The sequence below is a fragment of the Patella vulgata genome, chromosome 3 (assembly GCF_932274485.2).
Source record: "Patella vulgata chromosome 3, xgPatVulg1.2, whole genome shotgun sequence".
NCBI classification, from domain to species: Eukaryota; Metazoa; Mollusca; class Gastropoda; family Patellidae; genus Patella; species Patella vulgata.
Window position 1 is genome coordinate 76,169,964 of NC_065881.2, and position 20,636 is coordinate 76,190,599.

Below are 20,636 nucleotides of genomic sequence, written 5' to 3' on the forward strand. Positions count from 1 at the left end.
AGAGATATGTTTACGAACAGGGTACAGTTTTATGTTTCTTTTCGTGACTCCAGTGATGTAGATCAAATTCCTACCTGCCTATATGGTTTAATAAGGTTTAATAATATACTTGACACTAGTATCCGATGTGGATGAGCTAATGCGTTCGCTTGATCAAGCTTGGGTTATTTTACCTGCTGTGGTCATCGACCTTTTCTCACACCTATTAGTTTACCTCTGGTTGTTTGTGTGCTTATATGTTCTTACGTTATTCAAACCATTTCTTAAATAAAAAAAAAATACCTCAAACTCGTTTTATTGTGTGGTCATGTAGTCTTAAAGCATAATATATATAAATACAACATTGCGGTTTTGTTTTTTTTTTCACACGCCTTTCTATTCTTTGTTATTTAAATAATAAAAAACGGGGATTTAGTGTTTTTGTGTTTATAATTTACGGTACATTTTTTTGTGGTAAATAAATTTGTGTAGAGTATCTTTGTTTAGTTTTAGTTCTGAACAATATTACTCATAAAACACCAAGCTGCAGGACCTCGGTTTCACTGGGTGCCCAGTTCAGCTCGGTATCAACTTTTATATCTACAAAAAAGAGGCTGTAGTCATGGCAACTTTTGTTAGGTTCTGCATTTCTTACTTATTTAAAAAATTCTTTTAATTATTTAAATAAGTCTTCTTGTTTTGATTATGGATCATAGCTATTTTACTCGCAAAAATATCATGGCTATATGGTCACATATTTTAGAGCTAACGAAGTAAGGAACCGATCCATACAGGGCAACGACTTATTGGGGAAAAGGAAATACTAGTAGTCCATGCACGGTTCGCACGGAGCCCAAATTCGCCAGAGGCTTAACTTTGTGCCCAAATTAACCTGAGGCCTAAATTCGACAGAGCCCAAATCCGCCCGGAGCCCAAATTCAATGGCCTAAATTCACGTGGTCATACTGGTTAATTTGATACCATTATATCTGGAGATGGTGCACGGCGACGAAGCGTGATTCGTCCGGGCCAAAATTCGATGGCCTAAAACATTTAGGTGTCATGCTGGTTACTTATATTCACTTGATTTGATATTTGTTTATTTGGTGCAAATACTGCAATGTCTATTTTCTGTCTTGTCCGCAGGTTTATCTTGTAGATTTTTGTTTTGCGTGTAGTGCGGTCCTCCTGCACTTACTATTAACTATTTGTCCGAGTGGTGCACGGTGACGAAGCGTGATGGGTGAACATACATACATACACACTTTGATTTTATTTATATAAATAGATTAGGAAAAAGAAACTCTGGGGTAATCAATACTTAATGATACTGGGAACATAAAAGTAGGCCGTTAAACCCTATTCATTCATTTTAGATTGTATAGTTAATCGCTGGACTTTGTACCTTATATTTTATGCATCATTAATCCTTAATCTTGTAGTGCAGGTTTACCCTTTATTTTAACGTCACTGTCTGAGAATATAATTTCTGTACCCAGAATAGGTGAATTACTTTATAATAAACCTTATGCAACCAGGTGCGTAAGCCATGCATTATAACAGCTTATTCCTTGGTCAGGTCAAGAGGTTATACAGTAACAGGTTAATTTATTTCAAATTACCTGGTGAGGTCAGCTGAGGTCACAATATATTACAAGTACACTAATATCATTGTCGTGTGGTTGTTTTGTGTAGGTGTTTGTTCTTTTTATTTTTTATTATCTACTTTTATTTTATGTATGTTTTCAATTTCCCCTAGACTATGTGTGATATTATATTATTCAAGGCAATAAAATAAATAGCAGAATGAAACCCGAAAAGGCACGGATACCTTTGATAATCAGGAATGTTTGATAATGCTGGGTTCTTGGTCAAAGGGAGGTAATAATGCCTTTATGGATGTAGACCACAATTAATTTTCCCATTGACTTCAATGTTAATTCTCGTCTCTTTGATCATTTCTTGCTACAAAATTTGTACGAGGTTGACCACTGAAATTCTGAGATACACAATGTTGAAGTAGCATACTAAAAACATGTAATTATCCGGGGTACATATTCACCGTAACCAACTTTTTAACTCTGTTTTCTATACGTCTCTAAACCATGAAAATTTACCAGAACCTGGTGAAAAATGTTAATTCATAACCTCGTCTTCGATGTAAAACCAAAATATCAACTAAAATGGCCATGCAAAAGGGAAGTAATTAAGGATGGGATAGAATTGCTTTAATTAGACAAACTATAAATCATGAGCATCCACGTGATGAAATTTAATGGTGGTCTACCGCCATCTTTATGGCTAAATCCAAGCTGTGACGTACTCAAATAAATAACTTAACACTTAATTAAAGATACATTATGGGAGATTCAGTAACGAGTTGGCAGTTCTCACTATAATAGTTAAAAACTAGATAATGTAAAGGCAATTTGGTGAAAATTTCATTCAAATTGATCAACTATGAACCGAGAACTAAGCGACTGAAATTCCCATAAGCCTCGGTCATCATTACTAAAGTCAGTACGATAAACAACATAGTCTCGATTATCCATTTAATTGTTTAATCGAGAAGGAAAGTTATGCAGTAAATCGGCTTACAAACCACTTAAGATCGCAGGCTAGCGCTGCCATCTAAAGTCGATTATGGCCTGGATAGGTTAATTAATGTCTAATTAATAATTTAGATAACATTTCGGGCCTAAAGAAAGTCCTGAAATAGGCAGATTTAGCTCTTGCATAATGTATGTTTAAAACAACAAAAACAAAATATCAATGGTTTGGATTCAATTCTAATAAAAAGAGTCCTATCAAAATATACTATAGGTGGCACTGGTTTGTTTATATCATCATATCTGTGTAAATACTGATGGAAATGAACCATGTTTGGACTGATAGTCCTTTTAGAGATTCAACTATCACAATATTGTAGTTTGCTAGGGATTCAAAATCCCTCAAAGAATGATCAGGGACTTTAAACATCAGTTTTGTCTATTCCAACTAGGGGGGTTGGATGGCCGAATGGTTTGCATGTGCGCGTTGTATCATAAGGTCTGTCATTGAGTCATCTGGCGTGGTTTTGATTCCCCGGTTGTACATGACAAGGAGTAGGGTCACCTGTCCAACCTCGTAGGTTTTCTCCTCCGGTTTGCTCCCACTGCTAAAGACCCCTACGCCCCAGTGAATTATTGAAATAAAATTTAACCATATGTTAGTCCCAAAATTACCTAGTTTGTGTCGAGTGGACATTAAACCCCATTTCTATCTCTCTCTCTAATTCCAACTACAATATCAAATCTTAATAATTTGCAAAACATTACATAATGTAGTTACCTTAAGATTTAAACATCAGGTTTTGTTTATTCCAACTACCATATCAAATCTTAAAAACTGTTGAATAAGTTGCAGAACATTACATAATGTGATTATTTTAATATTTAAAGATTCCAGACACCCATTTGGCCTTGAAGAACTACAGTCCTTGATTTCACCACGAGGATTCAAACACAAATTTTCATCAGAGCCTAATATAGTTTGTAACTTTTGGATATATTCACGTTTATTAGTGGAGGTATTCAAGCATAAATTCGTATGGAGGGCTTCTGGGATACACAATAAGACATCGCTCAGAATTTTACAAAGCATGCCAGACTGTTGATCGGTGAAATTCTTTGATGACTCTTTAAGAAATTTGGCCATCTGAAATTCAAAATATCCCCCACCAGAAATCAGAAAGAGTTTTTGAGAGTTATCATTAGTTTCAAGGGTGACAAGCCTGTTAATTTGATCTGATTGACCAACTTTTAAATTTTCTTGTAACAAATGTTCACTGTCTAAAGTTCCATTTTTTTCTACCTTTGGGCTTGTTTCACGCATAAATAATTTTCTTGGATAACCGTTATTGGTTCCATTTGAAGCTGTTTGCAATGTTTTTAACGTTTTATAAAATAGGGAAGATAATTCATACACCAGTCCATCTGTCGGTGCACAGAGCAGAAATGTTTTTATGAGAGGGTTTTTAAACGTCAAATTTATAAAATACTTTCCATAATAATTCACTCTCTCGTATATAGTCTCTCCTATTGAAACATCTGTAATATCTTCATAAATACTGGATATCGATGGACAACTGGTTAATGTTTCTAAAAATATTATGTCTTCGTCATCCAGGTAACCAATAACACCGATTTTATATTTGTTACATAAGGATATCACATATGGGGGAACTTTCTGATTACAAAAGATTAGTCGAATTTCGTCATTGGACAATTTTTTGAGAAAAATGTCAGCTGCCTTGATTCTCTCCATAAAACAGGAATCTAAATCTGTATCCATGGAAACATTTATAATTTCATCTGATTTTTCTTCAGTGTTTCCTTCAATAGAGTTCTGTAGAATCACAAATTTAAGATTTTTTTCTGAGGTGTCATGAGGTCGAACAGTAAAGTCTCGAAGTAAGATTCCTGGTATTATCTTCGACTTTGAATAAGACTGCCTGCATTTAATATGGAGCAAATCAAAATAGTCGACATAGAAATTAATTAAATCTAAAATATCTATGAAATCGAAAGACTTGTTGTTAATGGCTTCAATAATCATTTCTGAGAACAGTTGACTTTGTTTTTTACTAAAATGAGTTGATAAAGTTGTTGTAATAACAGACTTGAATAGATATGAAATATCTGATAATTTGGAATCTGAATCCAGAAAAAATGATTTCAATGCTAATGTCTTAAAACAGTTTGATAATGTTTCTTCTATAAAAAGGGGAATTTGTCTGGAAATCTTCAAACTAAGGTTTTCATAATCTAAAGAAATTTTGACTAAACACTGCATGAATGTGGATAGATACAAAAGAAATGTCTTGACACCATCGCCATGGTTACTGTGCTGTTTTTCACAAGCTTCAACTATGACCTTAGCAACAGGATGTCCGATATTTAATGATCTGAGAATCTGGAATCCATCCGATGTGATCATGATTTTACCTGTGGAGGTGGAAAGAAGAGTCTGACGACATCTTGGTCCAAATGATTTACAAATTATCTTTGAAAGAGCTCCTGTTATATCAACCAGATCTTTCAGTTTGATTTTATTTCCTTGTGTTGTCATTCTTTCCTTTTATATCTTCATCACTAATTAATCTTGTTAAATTTATTTCCCTTGATTACTGAAAAAGAATGACAATATAAAAAGTTTAGGTATAAGTTTGCCCCCCCCCCCCAACCATTTCCAGTCTTGTCCTATGAATAAGCTACGTCCAATTCACTTTCTTTTGACTACGAATTAATTTAACACCCCTCCCACAGCACTGGATCTCCTTAGATAAAAGAAACCCTCATTTCTCAGCTCTGTGTGTCTCGAAATAAGAGATGGTTCTACCGTATATAGTTCCTTCAATAAGCCAAACTGTCAATTTTTTCTTCCAAAAATAAAACTGATTGATTATTGTTATTTATTACATTTCTGCCACATCCATTTACATGTACAAATAAACATATAATCCTAATTGACACGGGTACAAATAATCTCTTTTAAATTGAAGCGTTAATAAAAGCTTCCTTTTCCCGACATTTTAAAACAGAATAGGTTTGACATCTTAAATTAGAATGCTATAGTAAAAGTTTAACTGACAGATTTTAAATATATGTCGTTCACAACAGCCAATCAAAATATGCAACTTGGATAATTTAAAATTACAAGTAGAGAACCTTTATGAGGGGCACATGACTAATTTAATATACTGAAACTATGAATGGCTGTATCAATTCTGTTAAAAACACCACTTGTTTTTTTATTTTTTATAAACAATATTTGCATATAAACGAAAGTTGTTTCATTACATTTCTAAGATGTTGCATACATTAACGTTAACATACATCATATACACTGAAAACTAAAAGAAAATGTAATGTTGTATTGGATTCGGATTAGGAAAATGTATGGGTGTAATAATGGATTTAATATTGGCTGAATATATGACTCTCCAAGAATTATAACTAAAAGAAAAGGGATTTAAGGAACTGCTATAAACAATCCATCAAAATCCTTGACAGGTCATACAGGTGCTCAGGGGATATAAATTTATTATATTTATAATATAAGCAACTAACTCAACTGAAAGTGGTGAAAGCTCAAAACAGTCTTTCAAATTTTCTATTATCTAACCAATTTGTACATTTTATTTGTTTTGTGTTCTCTTATATTTTTCTACTTCTACCAGGGCAGGTAGTGTCCACAATCATAGTTGATCATTTTGACACATATATAATTGTCTGTGTTGTACATCAATTTTGATTGATCTGACTAGACCAATACTTTTTTAGATCTAAAATGAGATAGAAAATCCGATAAAATTGTTAATACAAGAACATTCAAGCCACAACCTATTTGTTTACATATCAAATACCAATTTTAACTCAAACACAAGAGAGCATCTTTAAATTGTCTCCCTTCAATAGATTTGACGCAATGGCTATGAGCATGCGCTGACGAATATTTCCGGTAAGAAAATCCGGGAAATACAAAAATGGCGGCTTGAAATATTTTCGATTAATTTTACTGGGTTTCACTTGAATAATTGCCATCAAATCACCAAATTTCATTTCGTCTTTTGCAACATAATGCAATGGAGAAAGACGACTTGAAAGAGTTAGAAAGTGAGTCAGTGGATTTTGTTGGGGAATCAGAGTTTTCGATCAGACCATAAAAATAAAAGTATTTCATCAAAATCTTGTAGTTATTACTGACTACTGTAAAGTTGTACGTACGGTACTTGATTTTGATTGATTGATTCACAATTAAATCAATGAAACAGAAAGTTTAAAATTCTAAACGCACACAAAAAATTAAATTATTTCTATGGCACTCATTAAAAGACATGTTGATACTACCCATTAACACCACACACTCCCCGATATTATACCATAATAATTGATAATAGAATCTGATCAACTGTGTAGACGTGGTGTACAGCATCTGATTCTGAATAATGGAAATACTGAATCAAATACTGAACCCGGTATTAGCAAATACCCCCAATTGGCACTGGCCATTACTACCAAACAGTATCCCCACCAGCTCTCCCTTGTCACTAATGTCAGTGATACAGGACGGAGGGCCTGACAAGGACAGCTGTCTAGTCGTTCGGATGGGATGAAAAAACCGAGGTCCCGTGTACACATTGGCGTGCATCTACAAGATCTCTTGACAGTTAGAATTCGATATAAGAGTAGTCCGCTGTCCGGGCAAAATTTCCCTCATAGTTATAGCACCCTGTATGGCGTATGCCCGTCTTCATTAGCCCAGTCGGAGCAGAACAGTAGGACGTTAAACCCCATTTCATTTCAGTAACCCCACCACCACTTACCAACAATATTAATTATTGGAAACTTTATTGATAAAAGGTGGTATATCAAATGGCAAAACATTGCAATAAATAGTATATTTTCTGCAAACTAATGTAGGACTACCGTACATCTATTGTTCGTTTCTGGTGCTGACCTAGAAAGTTCAATGCGATTTTCCAGTGTGGTTTCTCCTTGTCAGTGGTGCAGGATGGAGGGCCTGACAAGGATAGTTGTTAGTCATTCGGATGGGATGGAAAATGAGGCCCTGTGTACACATTGTATGTAGTACACATAAAAGATCACCTGGCAGTTGGAATTCGATGTAAGAGTAGGCGCCGCTGTCCAGGCAAAATTTCTGTCATCATAGCAACAGCAGGGTGTTAAACTTCATTTCATTTTCGTTATGGAAATAATTGTACTGGTTTTTCATTTTTGGTGTTGGGTCATTTTTGGGCGATATTGGGTCATTATTTTGTAGCAATGCTAATAGATTTGTTTTTGGTGGTATTAGATATGTGTACATGTAATCAAGGGAGATAACAGATAACTAGAATTGGTTGCCATCTCATCGACCATCACATTTGCAGTAGTAGTTCATTTACAAGGTTTTAAACGAAATAGCTCATACCTATTAATATTTTAATTGAAGTATTCTGTCAGGCAGTATGTAATAATATTGTATTTGTATAGAATAAATCATTTTGTTGTTTATTAGAGTAAACAGACTCATGCAAAGCCTTGAAATACGTACGGTACCTTGAACTTTTGCAGAGAAGCTTTCTTTTATGGTCATATGTGCAAAATATTTCACATATATATGTAAAAGTACAAAGAAACTTTTATCATGTGAATTATTTTTTTTACAGACCTCAGGAAAAGTAAGAAGAAAGCCGAGAAAAGGAATGATCTAAAAGAAGTCGCTACATTAAGTAATTACATTGGTAAAATATTAGCTGATTATGGTGAGTGTTGTTTTAAACTTTTTTTATTATAATTAACATGTCTCTTGTGGATGGGTGTGGAGGTGGTTCAGTGAGTAATAGATTTTCCGGCACGGTCTGGCCTTTTCAGTGGTGCAGGATAGATGCCCTGGTCAAGGAACAGCATCTAGTTGTTCAACTGGGACAAGAAAAAAAAAGGTCCTAAGGCTAAGTACACATTGGCGTGCACGTACGTGTACATGTAAAAGAACCTCTAACATTTGGAATTGGAAATTAAGAGTAGTCTGTAGTGTGCTATCTGGACAAATTTCTCTCATAGCACACAGCATGGTGTATGCTCATCTTCATTAGACCTGATGTAACAGAAAATTAGGTCGTTGAACCGTTCTAGTATAAACATTCAAGAATAATTATTCATATTGGGCCAATAATAATGAAATCTAGGTTTACATTATATCATGTGTAATTCAAGGGAAATTAACATCCCTACAATCTGTGCTTACTATTAAATATAAGTTAACAAAGAAATACATCACATTTTCTGTCAATTTTGCAAAGTTCCATGAAACTAAAATTACATTGTTTACAAGTCTGAATATGCTCTAATTGCTGTATCAATTGAATATTAAAAACATGGAATCGGCAGTATTTATATCAAATACGGTAGTTCTTTAAAGTGGATTTAATTCATAAGTAGCTCAATGGTTTTCTCAGTTTTTGATTGGGTTTGCAGGAGAATATGAAGATGCTATCACAGAACATGAAACAGAAAGATCCATTAGTGAAACATTACATGATGTCATTGGAGAAGCTGTGGCATGTCGTAAGATTGGAGAATGTTACTGCTCCATGGGGCAGTACGATAAAGCCATCAGTTTACAAACACGACATCTTGACTTAGCCAAGTCGTGTGATGATATACTAGAAGAACAGAGAGCTTGGGCGACAATTGGTCGAACCTACCTATGTCAGGCAGAAGCAACACAAAGTCGAGGTCCTCAGTTGGAGATATTAAAGAAAGCCGAAGACAGTCTGTTAAAAAGTTTAGAAGTTTGTGAAAGATTAAAACCAACAACTAAAGTAGAAAGTTACATGGAGATGAAGGAAAGATTATTCCTTAATATGGGTCAGATTAATGAATATTATGTAAAATACTATGTTATATTCTACGTATATGCATGTGGCATGTTTATTGAAGCATAAATACTCTTATCCCCCTATATATTGGGGTACTTGATCTTTCTAATAAGACAGTTATACCATATTACTCACATTCTATAATTCATATAAGGCCTGTTAAGCTTTTATCCTGGGCTGAACACAGTTAAGGGATCGATATTGAAATGAGTTCTGTTCCTCCATCCTTACATCCCAGTATTCTCACGTCTGTTATTGAGTCAAGAGGCGTGGTTACGATTCCCCGCTTGTACGTGACAAGGTGTAGGGTCGCCTGTCGATCCTTGTGGGTTTTCTCGGGGGTTCTCAGGTTTCCTCCTACTGCTAAAGATCCCTATGCGCAGGAAAATTATTGAAATTCAATTGAACCATGTGTTACTTTTGAAATGACCTAGTTTATGTCGAGTGGACGTTAAACCCCATTTCTCCCTCTCTCTGGATGAGCATACTGTATCTTATAAATAGTTCAAGATATTTTGATGACCAAGTCTTCTTACATATTATCCATTAAAAAATGTTATTCAATCTATGACCAAAGTTACGGTTGCCTTTGTCCAAATAGTTATCATTAACATTTATAGATATTGAATGCTTGAAACGTATTAGTGACACAAATATAATTCATATTCGCCTATATATTTAATTTTTGTTTTCTCAACAGGATTAGTATATGATGGTAGAGGTGAAGTTAAAAGTAGTGCTGAATATTTCAAACGAGCCATTTCTATAGCCCAGTAAGTTTTATAAAACATTATTTACAAATAGAATATCTAGTTATCAAGTAAACACTTAGTGATATGTATATGATCATATATTTAAAAAAACAACAACTTTATTGTTCTCGGGTACAGCTGTGTCGCCCATTTTGATTTCTGACCATGGCACCAGGAGATAAGGGTATGCCGCTCTAAGCATGGGATTTCTGTTTTTCCTTGGAACATTTCTGACCAGATGTGCACACATGCAAAATGTTTTTAATAATATAGTAGTCACTTTTGGAAAGTTTAATGTTATTGAGTTTTTACTTATAAAGTGTATTTTGTAATTGTAGAAAATATCGACTGTACCATGATGTATATCGCTGTCAGAATGCTCTGTGTAATATGTATCAAAAATGTGGTAATATGAGTCAGGCTTTACGAGCGCTAGATGATGCTCAGAAAAATGCAGTGAAACTAAAAGATAAACATCTGGAGAGTGATTGTCTTTTACAGAAAGCTCAGGTTAGTCTCTCTGGAAACAATCAGGAAAGTTCTGTGCCAATCGTGGATAATTGAATTTAATCTCTATTTTATGGCCTTCTTTTCAAGAGGTATTGAAACCATGGTGGCTGGATGAGTATTGTGCAGACTCACTAAACCAGCCAAACTTCAATCCCAGTGTTCTACCATTGGCAGCATGTTAAAGATTCTGTGACAGTTGAAAATCCAAATAAAGAGTAGACCGTAACAGCGCTGTCAGTACAACTTCTTCATTTTCTCAGTTTGTGCATAAAAGCCAGAAGTTAAACAACATTTCATTTATCTATCTGTGAATTTTGTTCCAGATTCACAATTTAAAAGAGCATTTATTTTGTCATATCAAAGGTGAATATTATAGTTTTTTTAATAACACCACCAAATTTTTATAACCAGATTGTGATCATTTCCAATGTTATTGGTCAGACTATTGGTATTTACCGAATGTTGTCTTTTCTAGCTTCAGATTAAAATAGGTGATTATGAAACGGCTAAAAATAGTTTAAAGAAAGCCAAGAAACTTGGATTACCTCAAGAACAAGATGTTCAACAGTTATATAAACTATATAAAGCAGGTACGATTGATTACACATCAACTTTATATTCACCTTAAGAAATTTGCATTTGTCTCAAATGTCTTTCTAGATATGCCAATGACCTCTGTGAGCAAATCAATCTGATTAAAATACAGATCTATATTTCGTTTAGTTTTTTATACGCCCACATTGAAATGTGGTTGTATATTGTCGTCGGTCCGGTGTCCACAATTGCTTGTGGACGCTCTAGAGGCTAAAGTTAATATCTGATTGACTTTAAATTTATACACAGTGTTTAAGGTCTTGAGACGAAGAAGCCTATTGATTTTCAGCGATTTTCGATAATTACTGCCAGAGTTATGGCCCTTGATCACTTTGAAAAATCTTGTGGACGCTCTAGAGGCCAAAGTTAATATCCAATTGACCTTAAATTTATACACAGTGTTTGAGGTCATGAGACGAAGAAGCCTATTGATTTTCAGCGATTTCCAATATTTGCTGCCAGAGTTATGGCCCTTGATCACTTTGAAAAATCTTGTGGACGCTCTAGAGGCCAAAGTTAATATCCGATTGACTTTCAATTTATACACAGTGTTTAAGGTCATGAGACGAAGAAGCCTATTGATTTTCAGCGATTTCCGATAATTACTGCCAGTGTTATGGCCCTTGATCACTTCAAAAAATCTTGTGGATGCTCTAGAGGCTAAAGTTAATATCCGATTGAGTTTAAATTTATACACAGTGTTTGAGGTCATGAGACGAAGATTCCTATTGATTTTCAACGATTTCCGATAATTACTGCCAAAGTTATGGCCCTTGATCACTTTGCAAAATCTTGTGATGCTCTAAAGGCTGATTGACTTCAGATTGATACACAGAGTTTAAGATCTTGAGACGAACAAGTATATTGATTTTCAATGAATTTTTATGACTTGAACAGTTAAATCCATGATATTAAAAGCTTTGCATACAAAACGTTAACATGGGGCAGAACTTTATAAAAACCAAACAAATTCTAATAGTTTTCTGATAATTACTTCGTGAGTTGTTGCTCTTAATCAGATTTTAGTGTATTATAAATGTTTCATTACTGAAAAAAGTAAAAATATGCGACAACTCTTGTTGACTGCCCGGACGATTTAGTTGCTGTGGGCGTATGTTTCGTTGCCTGGCAACCTATCTTTTATACTTTCGATGGCCTACACTACATGAAGATCTGACAAGTTGTACTGGAAGGTCGCGTCAGAGGTTGTACGAGTGGCTTTTGACCCTATGACATCAGACATTCATTAATCAAACAGTGTTGACGTTTCTAGTGGTTTACCCACAGTTCCGTGCATCACACGCCAAGAAGTCACTGTAACATTGGCTAATCCCTTACCCCTTCCAAAACGCAGTTTATATAACAACTCTTCCAGACTCTAGTGTGATACAGACAAATAAAACGAAATTTGAACTATAAAAAACGAAACAAAATAGGATCTGTGTTTTAATCAGATTGTGTAAATATTTTGCCTTGGCTGCCTTGAGCCCATTTCATTTGCTCCTGATGATATTTGGACCAGACTTTGGTCCCCAAACGCTGCTCATCTTGTTCTTGGGGTGAGACGATCTTCGAAAAGGCCTAAGGCTCCACCAATTTAAGTACAATCGATATGAAACTTGGGATGATTGTTCCTTTGACAAGTAGTAAGATTTGGATTTCAAGAATTGTTTTCTTCTTTAATGTTGAAAAGAAATAATAAATGTCTAATTTCTTGTCAATTATTTATTTAACTTTTTCTGCAGCAACTAAAATGGAAGAATCCAGTCAGGATTTGGAAACAGCTGTAGATGAAAAATGTCGAATGAAACTTTACGAAACTCTGGCTGATTGTTCTGTAGATGCTAATAACTATAAACAAGCTCTGGATTATTATCATAAAATGGTAGGTTCAGGTTTGCAGGTATTTAAGAGTGTGTATGAAATGGGTTTTAATGTCCTACATTTTGCACTAGCCTGTTCAATGAGAGAGGGGGGGGGGAGAGAGTAACGTCCACTTGACACAAACTAGTTCATTTCAGGAATAACATGGTTCAATTTTATTTTACTAATTCGTTTGTGCATATGGGTCTTTAGCTGTGACAGAAAACTTGAGCACACAGATAAAACCCACTGGGTTGAACAGACGACCCTACTCCTTGTCACATACAACCGGGGGCTTGAAACCACGCCAGTTGACTCAGTTGACAGATCTTATGATGGAACGCGTGCACGCTAACCATTTGGCTATCCATCTCCCACTCCAATGAAGGGAACCTGTGTATAGGGAATTTTGCCCAGTCGGCTTAGCTGCGGACTAGAATTATTTTAAATTCATTTTTATGCACCCTATGAACAACAAGATACTGTTTCTTTAACAGGCCCTCTGTCCAGCACCACTGACAAGGGAAACCATATTGGAATTCTCATCCAACAGCGGGATCCATTTACAGATTCCCTGGTTAGTGGGTCAGTGACGTATTAACTGAGCCATTTACCATTGTTTACAGAATATTCTAAAGATACATTATTCAAGAGCTAAATTTGACTATTGTAGGTCCGTCTTTAGGCCTTAAATGTTATAAATTTTTGATTAGACATTTATATACTTACTAAACGCGTAATCAACTCTCGATGCCATCGGATGCTCGAGATTTTAACTAGATTAGAACTCTTGTACTCAAGAAAAACAAGATTTAATCCTGGTAAAATGGGTGTCGATTTCCAGATTGTTTTTGTGTATTTCTAAGCGTTTTTATACACCCATATTTCAAATAGGAAATTTTTTTTGTCAACTCTGTCTGTCCATTGGTCCACCCACACCTTTCTACAATTCAGGTCACTTTTTGAGATCTGCACATCGATTTTTCACTATGTTTGTATATGCTTTACAGGTCAAGGTTTTGAGATTTATTTTTTTCGAACTTGCTAGAATTGTTTGTGTGGTCTTAAGTAGGATGGGGGAACCCTATCAAAATGCATAGTCGTGGTTGCTTGTAGGGGACGTGAATTTGTTGCCTATATATGTTTCTAGCTGCTTACATTTACTTTTCTTGGTTTTTATTTTTAGCTTAAATGTGCAACAGATCTGGGTTTAGCAGATGAAGAAATGGTACCAATATATGTATCATTAGCTCAAACATACTGTGATGATAAACAATATACACAAGCTATTACATACTATAAACAGGAATTAACTTGTCATACTAATAATCTAGAACAGGTAATTATACTCATTTTTGAAAATAAAAAAATATCCTATTGTTCAATATACTATAAGATATTTTTTTTAAAGATGGGGGGGGGGGGGGAGAAATTAGATTCTTAAAAATTGAGGTGAGTGGGTCTTGAAGAATTGGATTCTGTCATACTAATAATCTACATAATTTGCATGCTATGTTGTGAACAGTGTCTAGTCGTTTGGATGTTGCAAAAAACTTGGGGGTTGGATGGCTGAATGGTTAGCACGTGCATGCTCTATCATACGGCCTGTCATTGTGTCAACTGGCGTGGTTTCGAATCCCCGGTTGTATGTGACAAGGAGTAGGGTCGCCTGTCCAACCTCATGGGTTTTCTCCGGGTCCTCTGGTTTCCTCCCACTGCTAAAGACCCCTAGGTGCAAGTGAATTATTGAAATAAAATTAAACCATATGTTAGTCCCCAAATGACCTAGTTTGTGTCGAGTGGACGTTAAACCCCATCTCTCTCTCTCTCTCTCTCTCTCTCTCTCTCTCTCTCTCTCTCTCTGCAAAAAACTGAGGTACATAAAAGAACCTCTGACACTTGGAATTGGAAATAAGAATAGGCTGTAGTCGCGCGTAGTGCCACAGCCCGCGCAAAATTCCACTCATAGCACATTGTGTGGTGCATGCCTGTCTTCATTAGCCCAGTCTGTGCAGAAAAGTAGGATGTTAAACCCTATTCCATTCCTTTATTAAAGGGGCATTAGATAAGATTAGATAAAGAGCTGACAATTCTCGCTATAATAGTTAAAACATAGATAAAGAAAACAGAAAATGCTGAAAATGTTTCTGTATGAGACAGGCAATATACTAAAACTGTTTGAATTTTCTCACAGAAAAATAGTGGAATTACAGTACACCATTAAGTATACATAAAGATTATCTTGTAATGTCTATATGTATAGATTTATAAAGTTTGTTGATAATTATTGTAGACTTGTAGAACATGGTTAAATATAGCTGAAGCAGAAGAACATCTAAATCTAGGCTATAATAAAATCAGTAAATCTTACTTAGCAGCTTTTGAAGCAGCACGAAAAACTAAACATAGAAAATTACAGGTAAGTAGTAGAAATTGAGGTGTGTGTAAGGTTCATTCATTAAGTACAACTAGGTCATTTGGGAGTAAAATATGGTACAAGAATAGAGATAAACCGATCATTGGATACAAATTCGGCCGATTATAGAACTTTAGACTTGCATAAATGAGAAACCTTATGATCGAAAGCACACACATCAGGTCAATCGGTCACCCACCAGCAACCATATTTGAGGGTTAATCAATAATCAACATTAAAGGAGCTAAATCGCTATTCTTTGTCAGCTAGAAATGGGTCGCAACACATATAATAATGTAATATGAATGTATATAAACTGATTTATATTCAATCGTTTCTGTTTTTACTCCTTGGTGTCTGGTTATTGCAGTCTACAATGTTGAGTTAAATTGACCAATAAGTTGTGTTTGCAATGTCAGAGACTGTGGATGATATTGAGTTTAAGACTTGCCCCCTTTAAATCAACATGTGTAAATATTTTAATATAGTGGGTTGTAAATCATTTGTTTCTATTGGTTTGATCAGGTTCAGGTATTGAAGTCATTAGCTGAAGTACAAAAACATTTTAAACAGAAAGAACACCTGATTGTTACAGAGAAGAAATTAGATACTTTCTTTAAAAAGTACGAGAATGAACTGGTCGATCTATCAGATGAAGAAAGTCAACCTACAGAAACACTAGATGATGATGATGTCATTATATCAGATTTATCAGAATCGGGTAACACATAATTAATACATTGGTCTAGCAATATTATTTTAACATCTTTTATTTCATTCATGGAAAATTAATCCCTTACTAAATAGTGTGTGTAAAAATATTAAACATTAATAGTCAGTTGTCTGAGCCCTATCAAACTAACCATTGGTTAGCTCCCTTTTATGGTTAGATCAGAGTTACATCCCTTATGTAGTTTTGATTGTCGAAGATATAACTGAGATTGCTGAGTTATTGTAAAACCTGTCATCTGCTTGTATGTCTAAATAAACCTTACTATATTTGTAGTCCTTCATATAAACGAAATGAAATCTAATGGGGTTTATTGTCCTACACTTCTGCACCGACTGGGCTAATGAAGACAGTCTATGTAGTGTGCTAAGAGGGAAATTTTGTCAGTACAGTGGTGCTACAGGTTCTACTATTATTTTGAATTCAAACTGTCAAAGGATCTTTTACGTGCATGCCAATGTGTACATCGGACCTCGGTTTTCTGTTCCATCCAAACGACTAGCCACGGTCCTTGCCCGTTCCTCCATCTACACCAATGACAAGGTGAAACCACACTGGAAAATCCCTAAGAACTTTCTCGGCCTCCGTCATATAGACACATCTGATATAGAAAACAAGATGTATATTACAGTGTGTTTACAGGTTTCACCATTAGTTGTCAATTGATGATATAATGGGTTTTTTTATTTATATAAAAGATGAAAAAAAAGTTGTAATAGCAATATCCAATTTATGTCAATATATTAAATTATTTATTATAGAACCCGAAGAGGAAGACACAAATCAAGAAACAAGAACCAGATGTTCACGAAAAACTAATTCAAAAGCAAAGGTTAAATTGTAATATCAATATCAAAAGTACAACAGGCTTGTTCATAAATCACTTTTATAGGAATTGGATCTTTTGCTAAATAGAAATATTTTAGATTGAATATGGAAACAATGTTGACATTGTGATGATATATACACTGGAACTCTGAGCTAACATTAAGAGAATTTTGCTATAATGACCATCCACTGTATTTACTTATAAATGTCCTTTTGTTTTTTTGTTATACAGGTAAATGAGAAAGGAGAAACACCATTACATAGAGCTTGTATAGCAGGACATATCAAAAAAGTTAAAAAACTCATAGAACAGGTAAGCAGTCAACCAAAACAGTGATTTGATCTGGTGGCAATACCCCCCACGTTTTTTGTATATCCCACTTCTGAAATCCTAGTATAGTTATTTTTTGTGCCGTTACACTGTAAGGAATGATTGGTGTTGTACACTAAGCAGAGTATACTTAGCCTCTGGTAGCTCTCCTGACAAGTAAAACAAATTGGCCGTATTATTGGAGGGTCTGGCAAGGACAGTGTCCAGTCATTCGGATGGGACGAAACACCAAGGTCATCTGTATATGTTGGCATGGACTTAAAAGAAACCCTTGACAGTTGGAATTTGATATAAGAGTAGGCTGTTATGCCTATGTCTGGGCATAAATTCCCTCATAGAACAAATGGCATATGCCTGTCTTTATTAGCCCAGAGAGTGCAGAACAGTAGCCCGCTAAACCCTCATTTCATTTCATTTATTTATTATCTTTATTTTTAGGGTCATCCTGTAAACCCAAGAGATTTCTGTGGATGGATTCCATTACACGAAGCAGCTAATCACGACTTTTATGACATAGTAGAATATCTATTAAATCATGGAGCACATGTTAATGATCGTGGTGGAGCTAGTTGTGGTGGAGTTACTCCCCTTATCGATGCTTCTAATTGTGGTAATATGGAAATCGTAGAACTCTTGGTTAATAAGGGAGCTAATAAATTAGCCAAAGATGATGAGGTAGGTAGAAGTAATTTCTGATTTAAGTCACTGATTTCGATCCTGCCGTTTTCAGACAATAACTAAATTTTCACTGGTTAATCTACACTAAAATCAATCTGATTAAAATACAGATCTATATATCACTTCGTTTTTATACTTTCAATGGCCTACACTACATGAAGATCTAGTGGAAGATCGCATCATGATCGTACCAGCGGCTTTTGACCCTATGATGTCAGACATTGATTAATCAATCGGTGTTGATGTTTCTAGTGGTTTACCCACAGTTCCAGGCATTGCATGCCAAGAACTCGCCGTAACAGACCGTTTTATTGGCTAATTCCTCACTTCAACCAGAACACGTGTTATATAACAACTCTTTCAAATCCTAGTGTTGCGAAGACAAGTAAAACAAAATTTTGAACTATTAGAAACGAAACAAAATAGGATCTGTGTTTTAATTAGATTACACTAAAGTGTACTTCAATTAAGATTTAATTCAGAAACAAATCCAAAAGATAAAGTTCCGATCCCGACTTGGATTCAGTTAGATTAGAAAGAGGTCCATCAAAAGAGTGTACACAATGCTTATAGATGGTGCTGGCTTGTTTATATTATATGTAGAGATTGCTGAATGTTGTAAAATTATCAGTTCATCGTATCTATGTAATTATTGAATGGAATTTAACCATTTTTTGATTGACAAGCCTTGATGTCTTTGATGTCACATTGTAGTGAATCATGTGGGCAACTTGTGTTATTGGCGGATAAACAATGGCTTTAAAGCCCAGCCCATACCGCCGCTACTTGCCCAGACTCTACCCAACACAACGTTATGTCTCAGATAATCAGTGCAGTGTGGACAGTCCCACGACCACGATTTAATCGATTTCCGTCGCGTCATGGCCCGTCGGCCCAATTGAACATGTTCAATCGTAGTTGGTTGCAGTCAACTTCAGCGGCATCTTGGCAAAATATAATGTCACTTTTATGCTTCCGGTTTACTGTTGGAATCACTCACTAGAGGGAAGTGGCGTAACTCACGACGTATAATCTGTGAGAGTCGGGCCTGTGTGGACTGGTACCGTCGTAGGCAAGTGAAGTAAAGGCGCGACCCGATTTTTTTTTACAACTACCCAAGACGCCGAGTCCTGTCGGCTTGTGTGTAGTCGTAGCGGTATGGGCCGGGCTTAAGTTTACATAAGGAAGATTCACTTTACTGTAAATATTGTAATTTATTCTGTGGATAATGTTGATATGTGCCAATAATTACAGGGTCAGACAGCATTAGATTGTTTAAATGACTGGTATAATAGATGTGAAGATACATTAAGTGGTGAATTAAAGAAACAATATGTAAATACAGTCAAATTATTACAAAATACAGGTATATATAGTAAAAAATTTTTATGAGACCAGGAGTAGCAGATTATTGTCCTTCAATAATCATCACATTCCAATACAGTTTGATAACACATCCTCATTATGAGTTTAAAATTAGAGAGAAGAAAGAAAAAAAATGAAATTTGCAATTTCTCTGTATTTTAATCAGATTTAAATGGAAAGTTATTCTTCAGTTATTATTTTAACTCTTTGTTCAGCCATTCAGAACTTTTATTTATCTTCTTCATTACTCACTACAGAAAGAATACCCTAGAATGGGCAAACTAAGTTAGTGACAATATCAACCAATAGTAAATTGTCATTATGTGGGGCCATGTAACTGGTCAATACACACTAGTTAAATTTTATTATACTGTTATTAGACTAGGCTCTAGTAGAAATGGGCATACGAAGCTGGTCCCCAAACAAAGGGTTGAGATTTCTTTTTATCAGAACAATTATGAAATTTCAAGCACCACACCTTGTCATTGCACCTCCAGATTTAACTTATAACACTTTAATGTATTCACATAGGATCAACAAGAAAAACTCTTCCAAACAATAGAAATACTACAGTAGATACATTTATCCAGTCCTCAGACGATGAAGATCTTCCAGACTTGTCAATGTCAAAGAAGGCCAAAAGACTAGCATTGTTGAAGTGAGTCCCAGCTATTTTCTAAAATTTATGCATATGATCCTGAAATTTGGTTTTCTTCAATGCAGGGACGGCCCCCTTATTCTGGCACTGTAAGGGTCCCCCACTCCTTTTCTCTCTCTTTCCCCCCCACCCCCTTTTGGTGAGAGAAATTATTGGTAAAACTGGCTGTAATTGGTGCTTTCTAGAGTATATCCTGATGATTCTAGCTCATGCACAAATTTAGCTTTTGGCAATCTTACCACCTTAATAAAAATGACATTAAATTCAATATTAAAAATGACGTAAATTCAAGAACAAAAATGACGTTTAATTCAAGAATAAAAATGACGTTAAATTCAAGAATAAAAATGACGTAGATTCAAGAATAAAAATGATCCAATATTATTTTTTTAATAAATATGACCAAAATGTTGTTTCACATCTTATCAAATAACTTTGAGTAAAAATGTTCTTTATAAACATAATACAAAAATATACAGAGAATTTGTTAGATGGTCTATTTTATTGT

General features: G+C 35.0%; 2 protein-coding genes across 2 annotated transcripts in view; one reads left to right on the forward strand and one right to left on the reverse strand.

Annotated features, from left to right (window-relative positions):
- Positions 1-2,360: 2,360 nt before the first annotated feature.
- Positions 2,361-6,371, reverse strand: LOC126816132 (uncharacterized). The gene is made up of 2 exons (XM_050542339.2): positions 6,090-6,371; positions 2,361-5,146 (listed from the first exon to the last, which is right to left on the reverse strand). The coding sequence occupies exon 2, from the start codon at positions 5,086-5,088 to the stop codon at positions 3,325-3,327; it is 1,764 nt and encodes a 587-aa protein (XP_050398296.1). The 5' UTR covers positions 5,089-5,146; positions 6,090-6,371; the 3' UTR covers positions 2,361-3,324.
- Positions 6,372-6,506: 135 nt separating this feature from the next.
- The window catches only part of LOC126816136 (tonsoku-like protein), a 32,495-nt gene continuing 18,365 nt past the window's right edge, over positions 6,507-20,636 (forward strand). Inside the window, exons 1-15 of the mRNA XM_050542343.1 lie at positions 6,507-6,635; positions 8,192-8,287; positions 9,000-9,392; positions 10,104-10,176; positions 10,494-10,665; positions 11,141-11,255; positions 13,005-13,144; positions 14,309-14,461; positions 15,416-15,541; positions 16,064-16,259; positions 17,030-17,100; positions 17,329-17,409; positions 17,866-18,102; positions 19,360-19,471; positions 20,002-20,128. Coding sequence (XP_050398300.1) covers positions 6,605-6,635; positions 8,192-8,287; positions 9,000-9,392; positions 10,104-10,176; positions 10,494-10,665; positions 11,141-11,255; positions 13,005-13,144; positions 14,309-14,461; positions 15,416-15,541; positions 16,064-16,259; positions 17,030-17,100; positions 17,329-17,409; positions 17,866-18,102; positions 19,360-19,471; positions 20,002-20,128 — 2,123 coding nt within the window. The 5' untranslated portion in view covers positions 6,507-6,604. The remainder of the gene's footprint in view (positions 6,636-8,191; positions 8,288-8,999; positions 9,393-10,103; positions 10,177-10,493; positions 10,666-11,140; positions 11,256-13,004; positions 13,145-14,308; positions 14,462-15,415; positions 15,542-16,063; positions 16,260-17,029; positions 17,101-17,328; positions 17,410-17,865; positions 18,103-19,359; positions 19,472-20,001; positions 20,129-20,636) is intronic.

What these genes read in the sequence shown, in the direction of transcription:
- LOC126816132 (XM_050542339.2), bottom strand. Translation starts at nt 5,088, where the DNA reads ATGACAACACAAGGAAATAAAATCAAACTGAAAGATCTGGTTGATATA.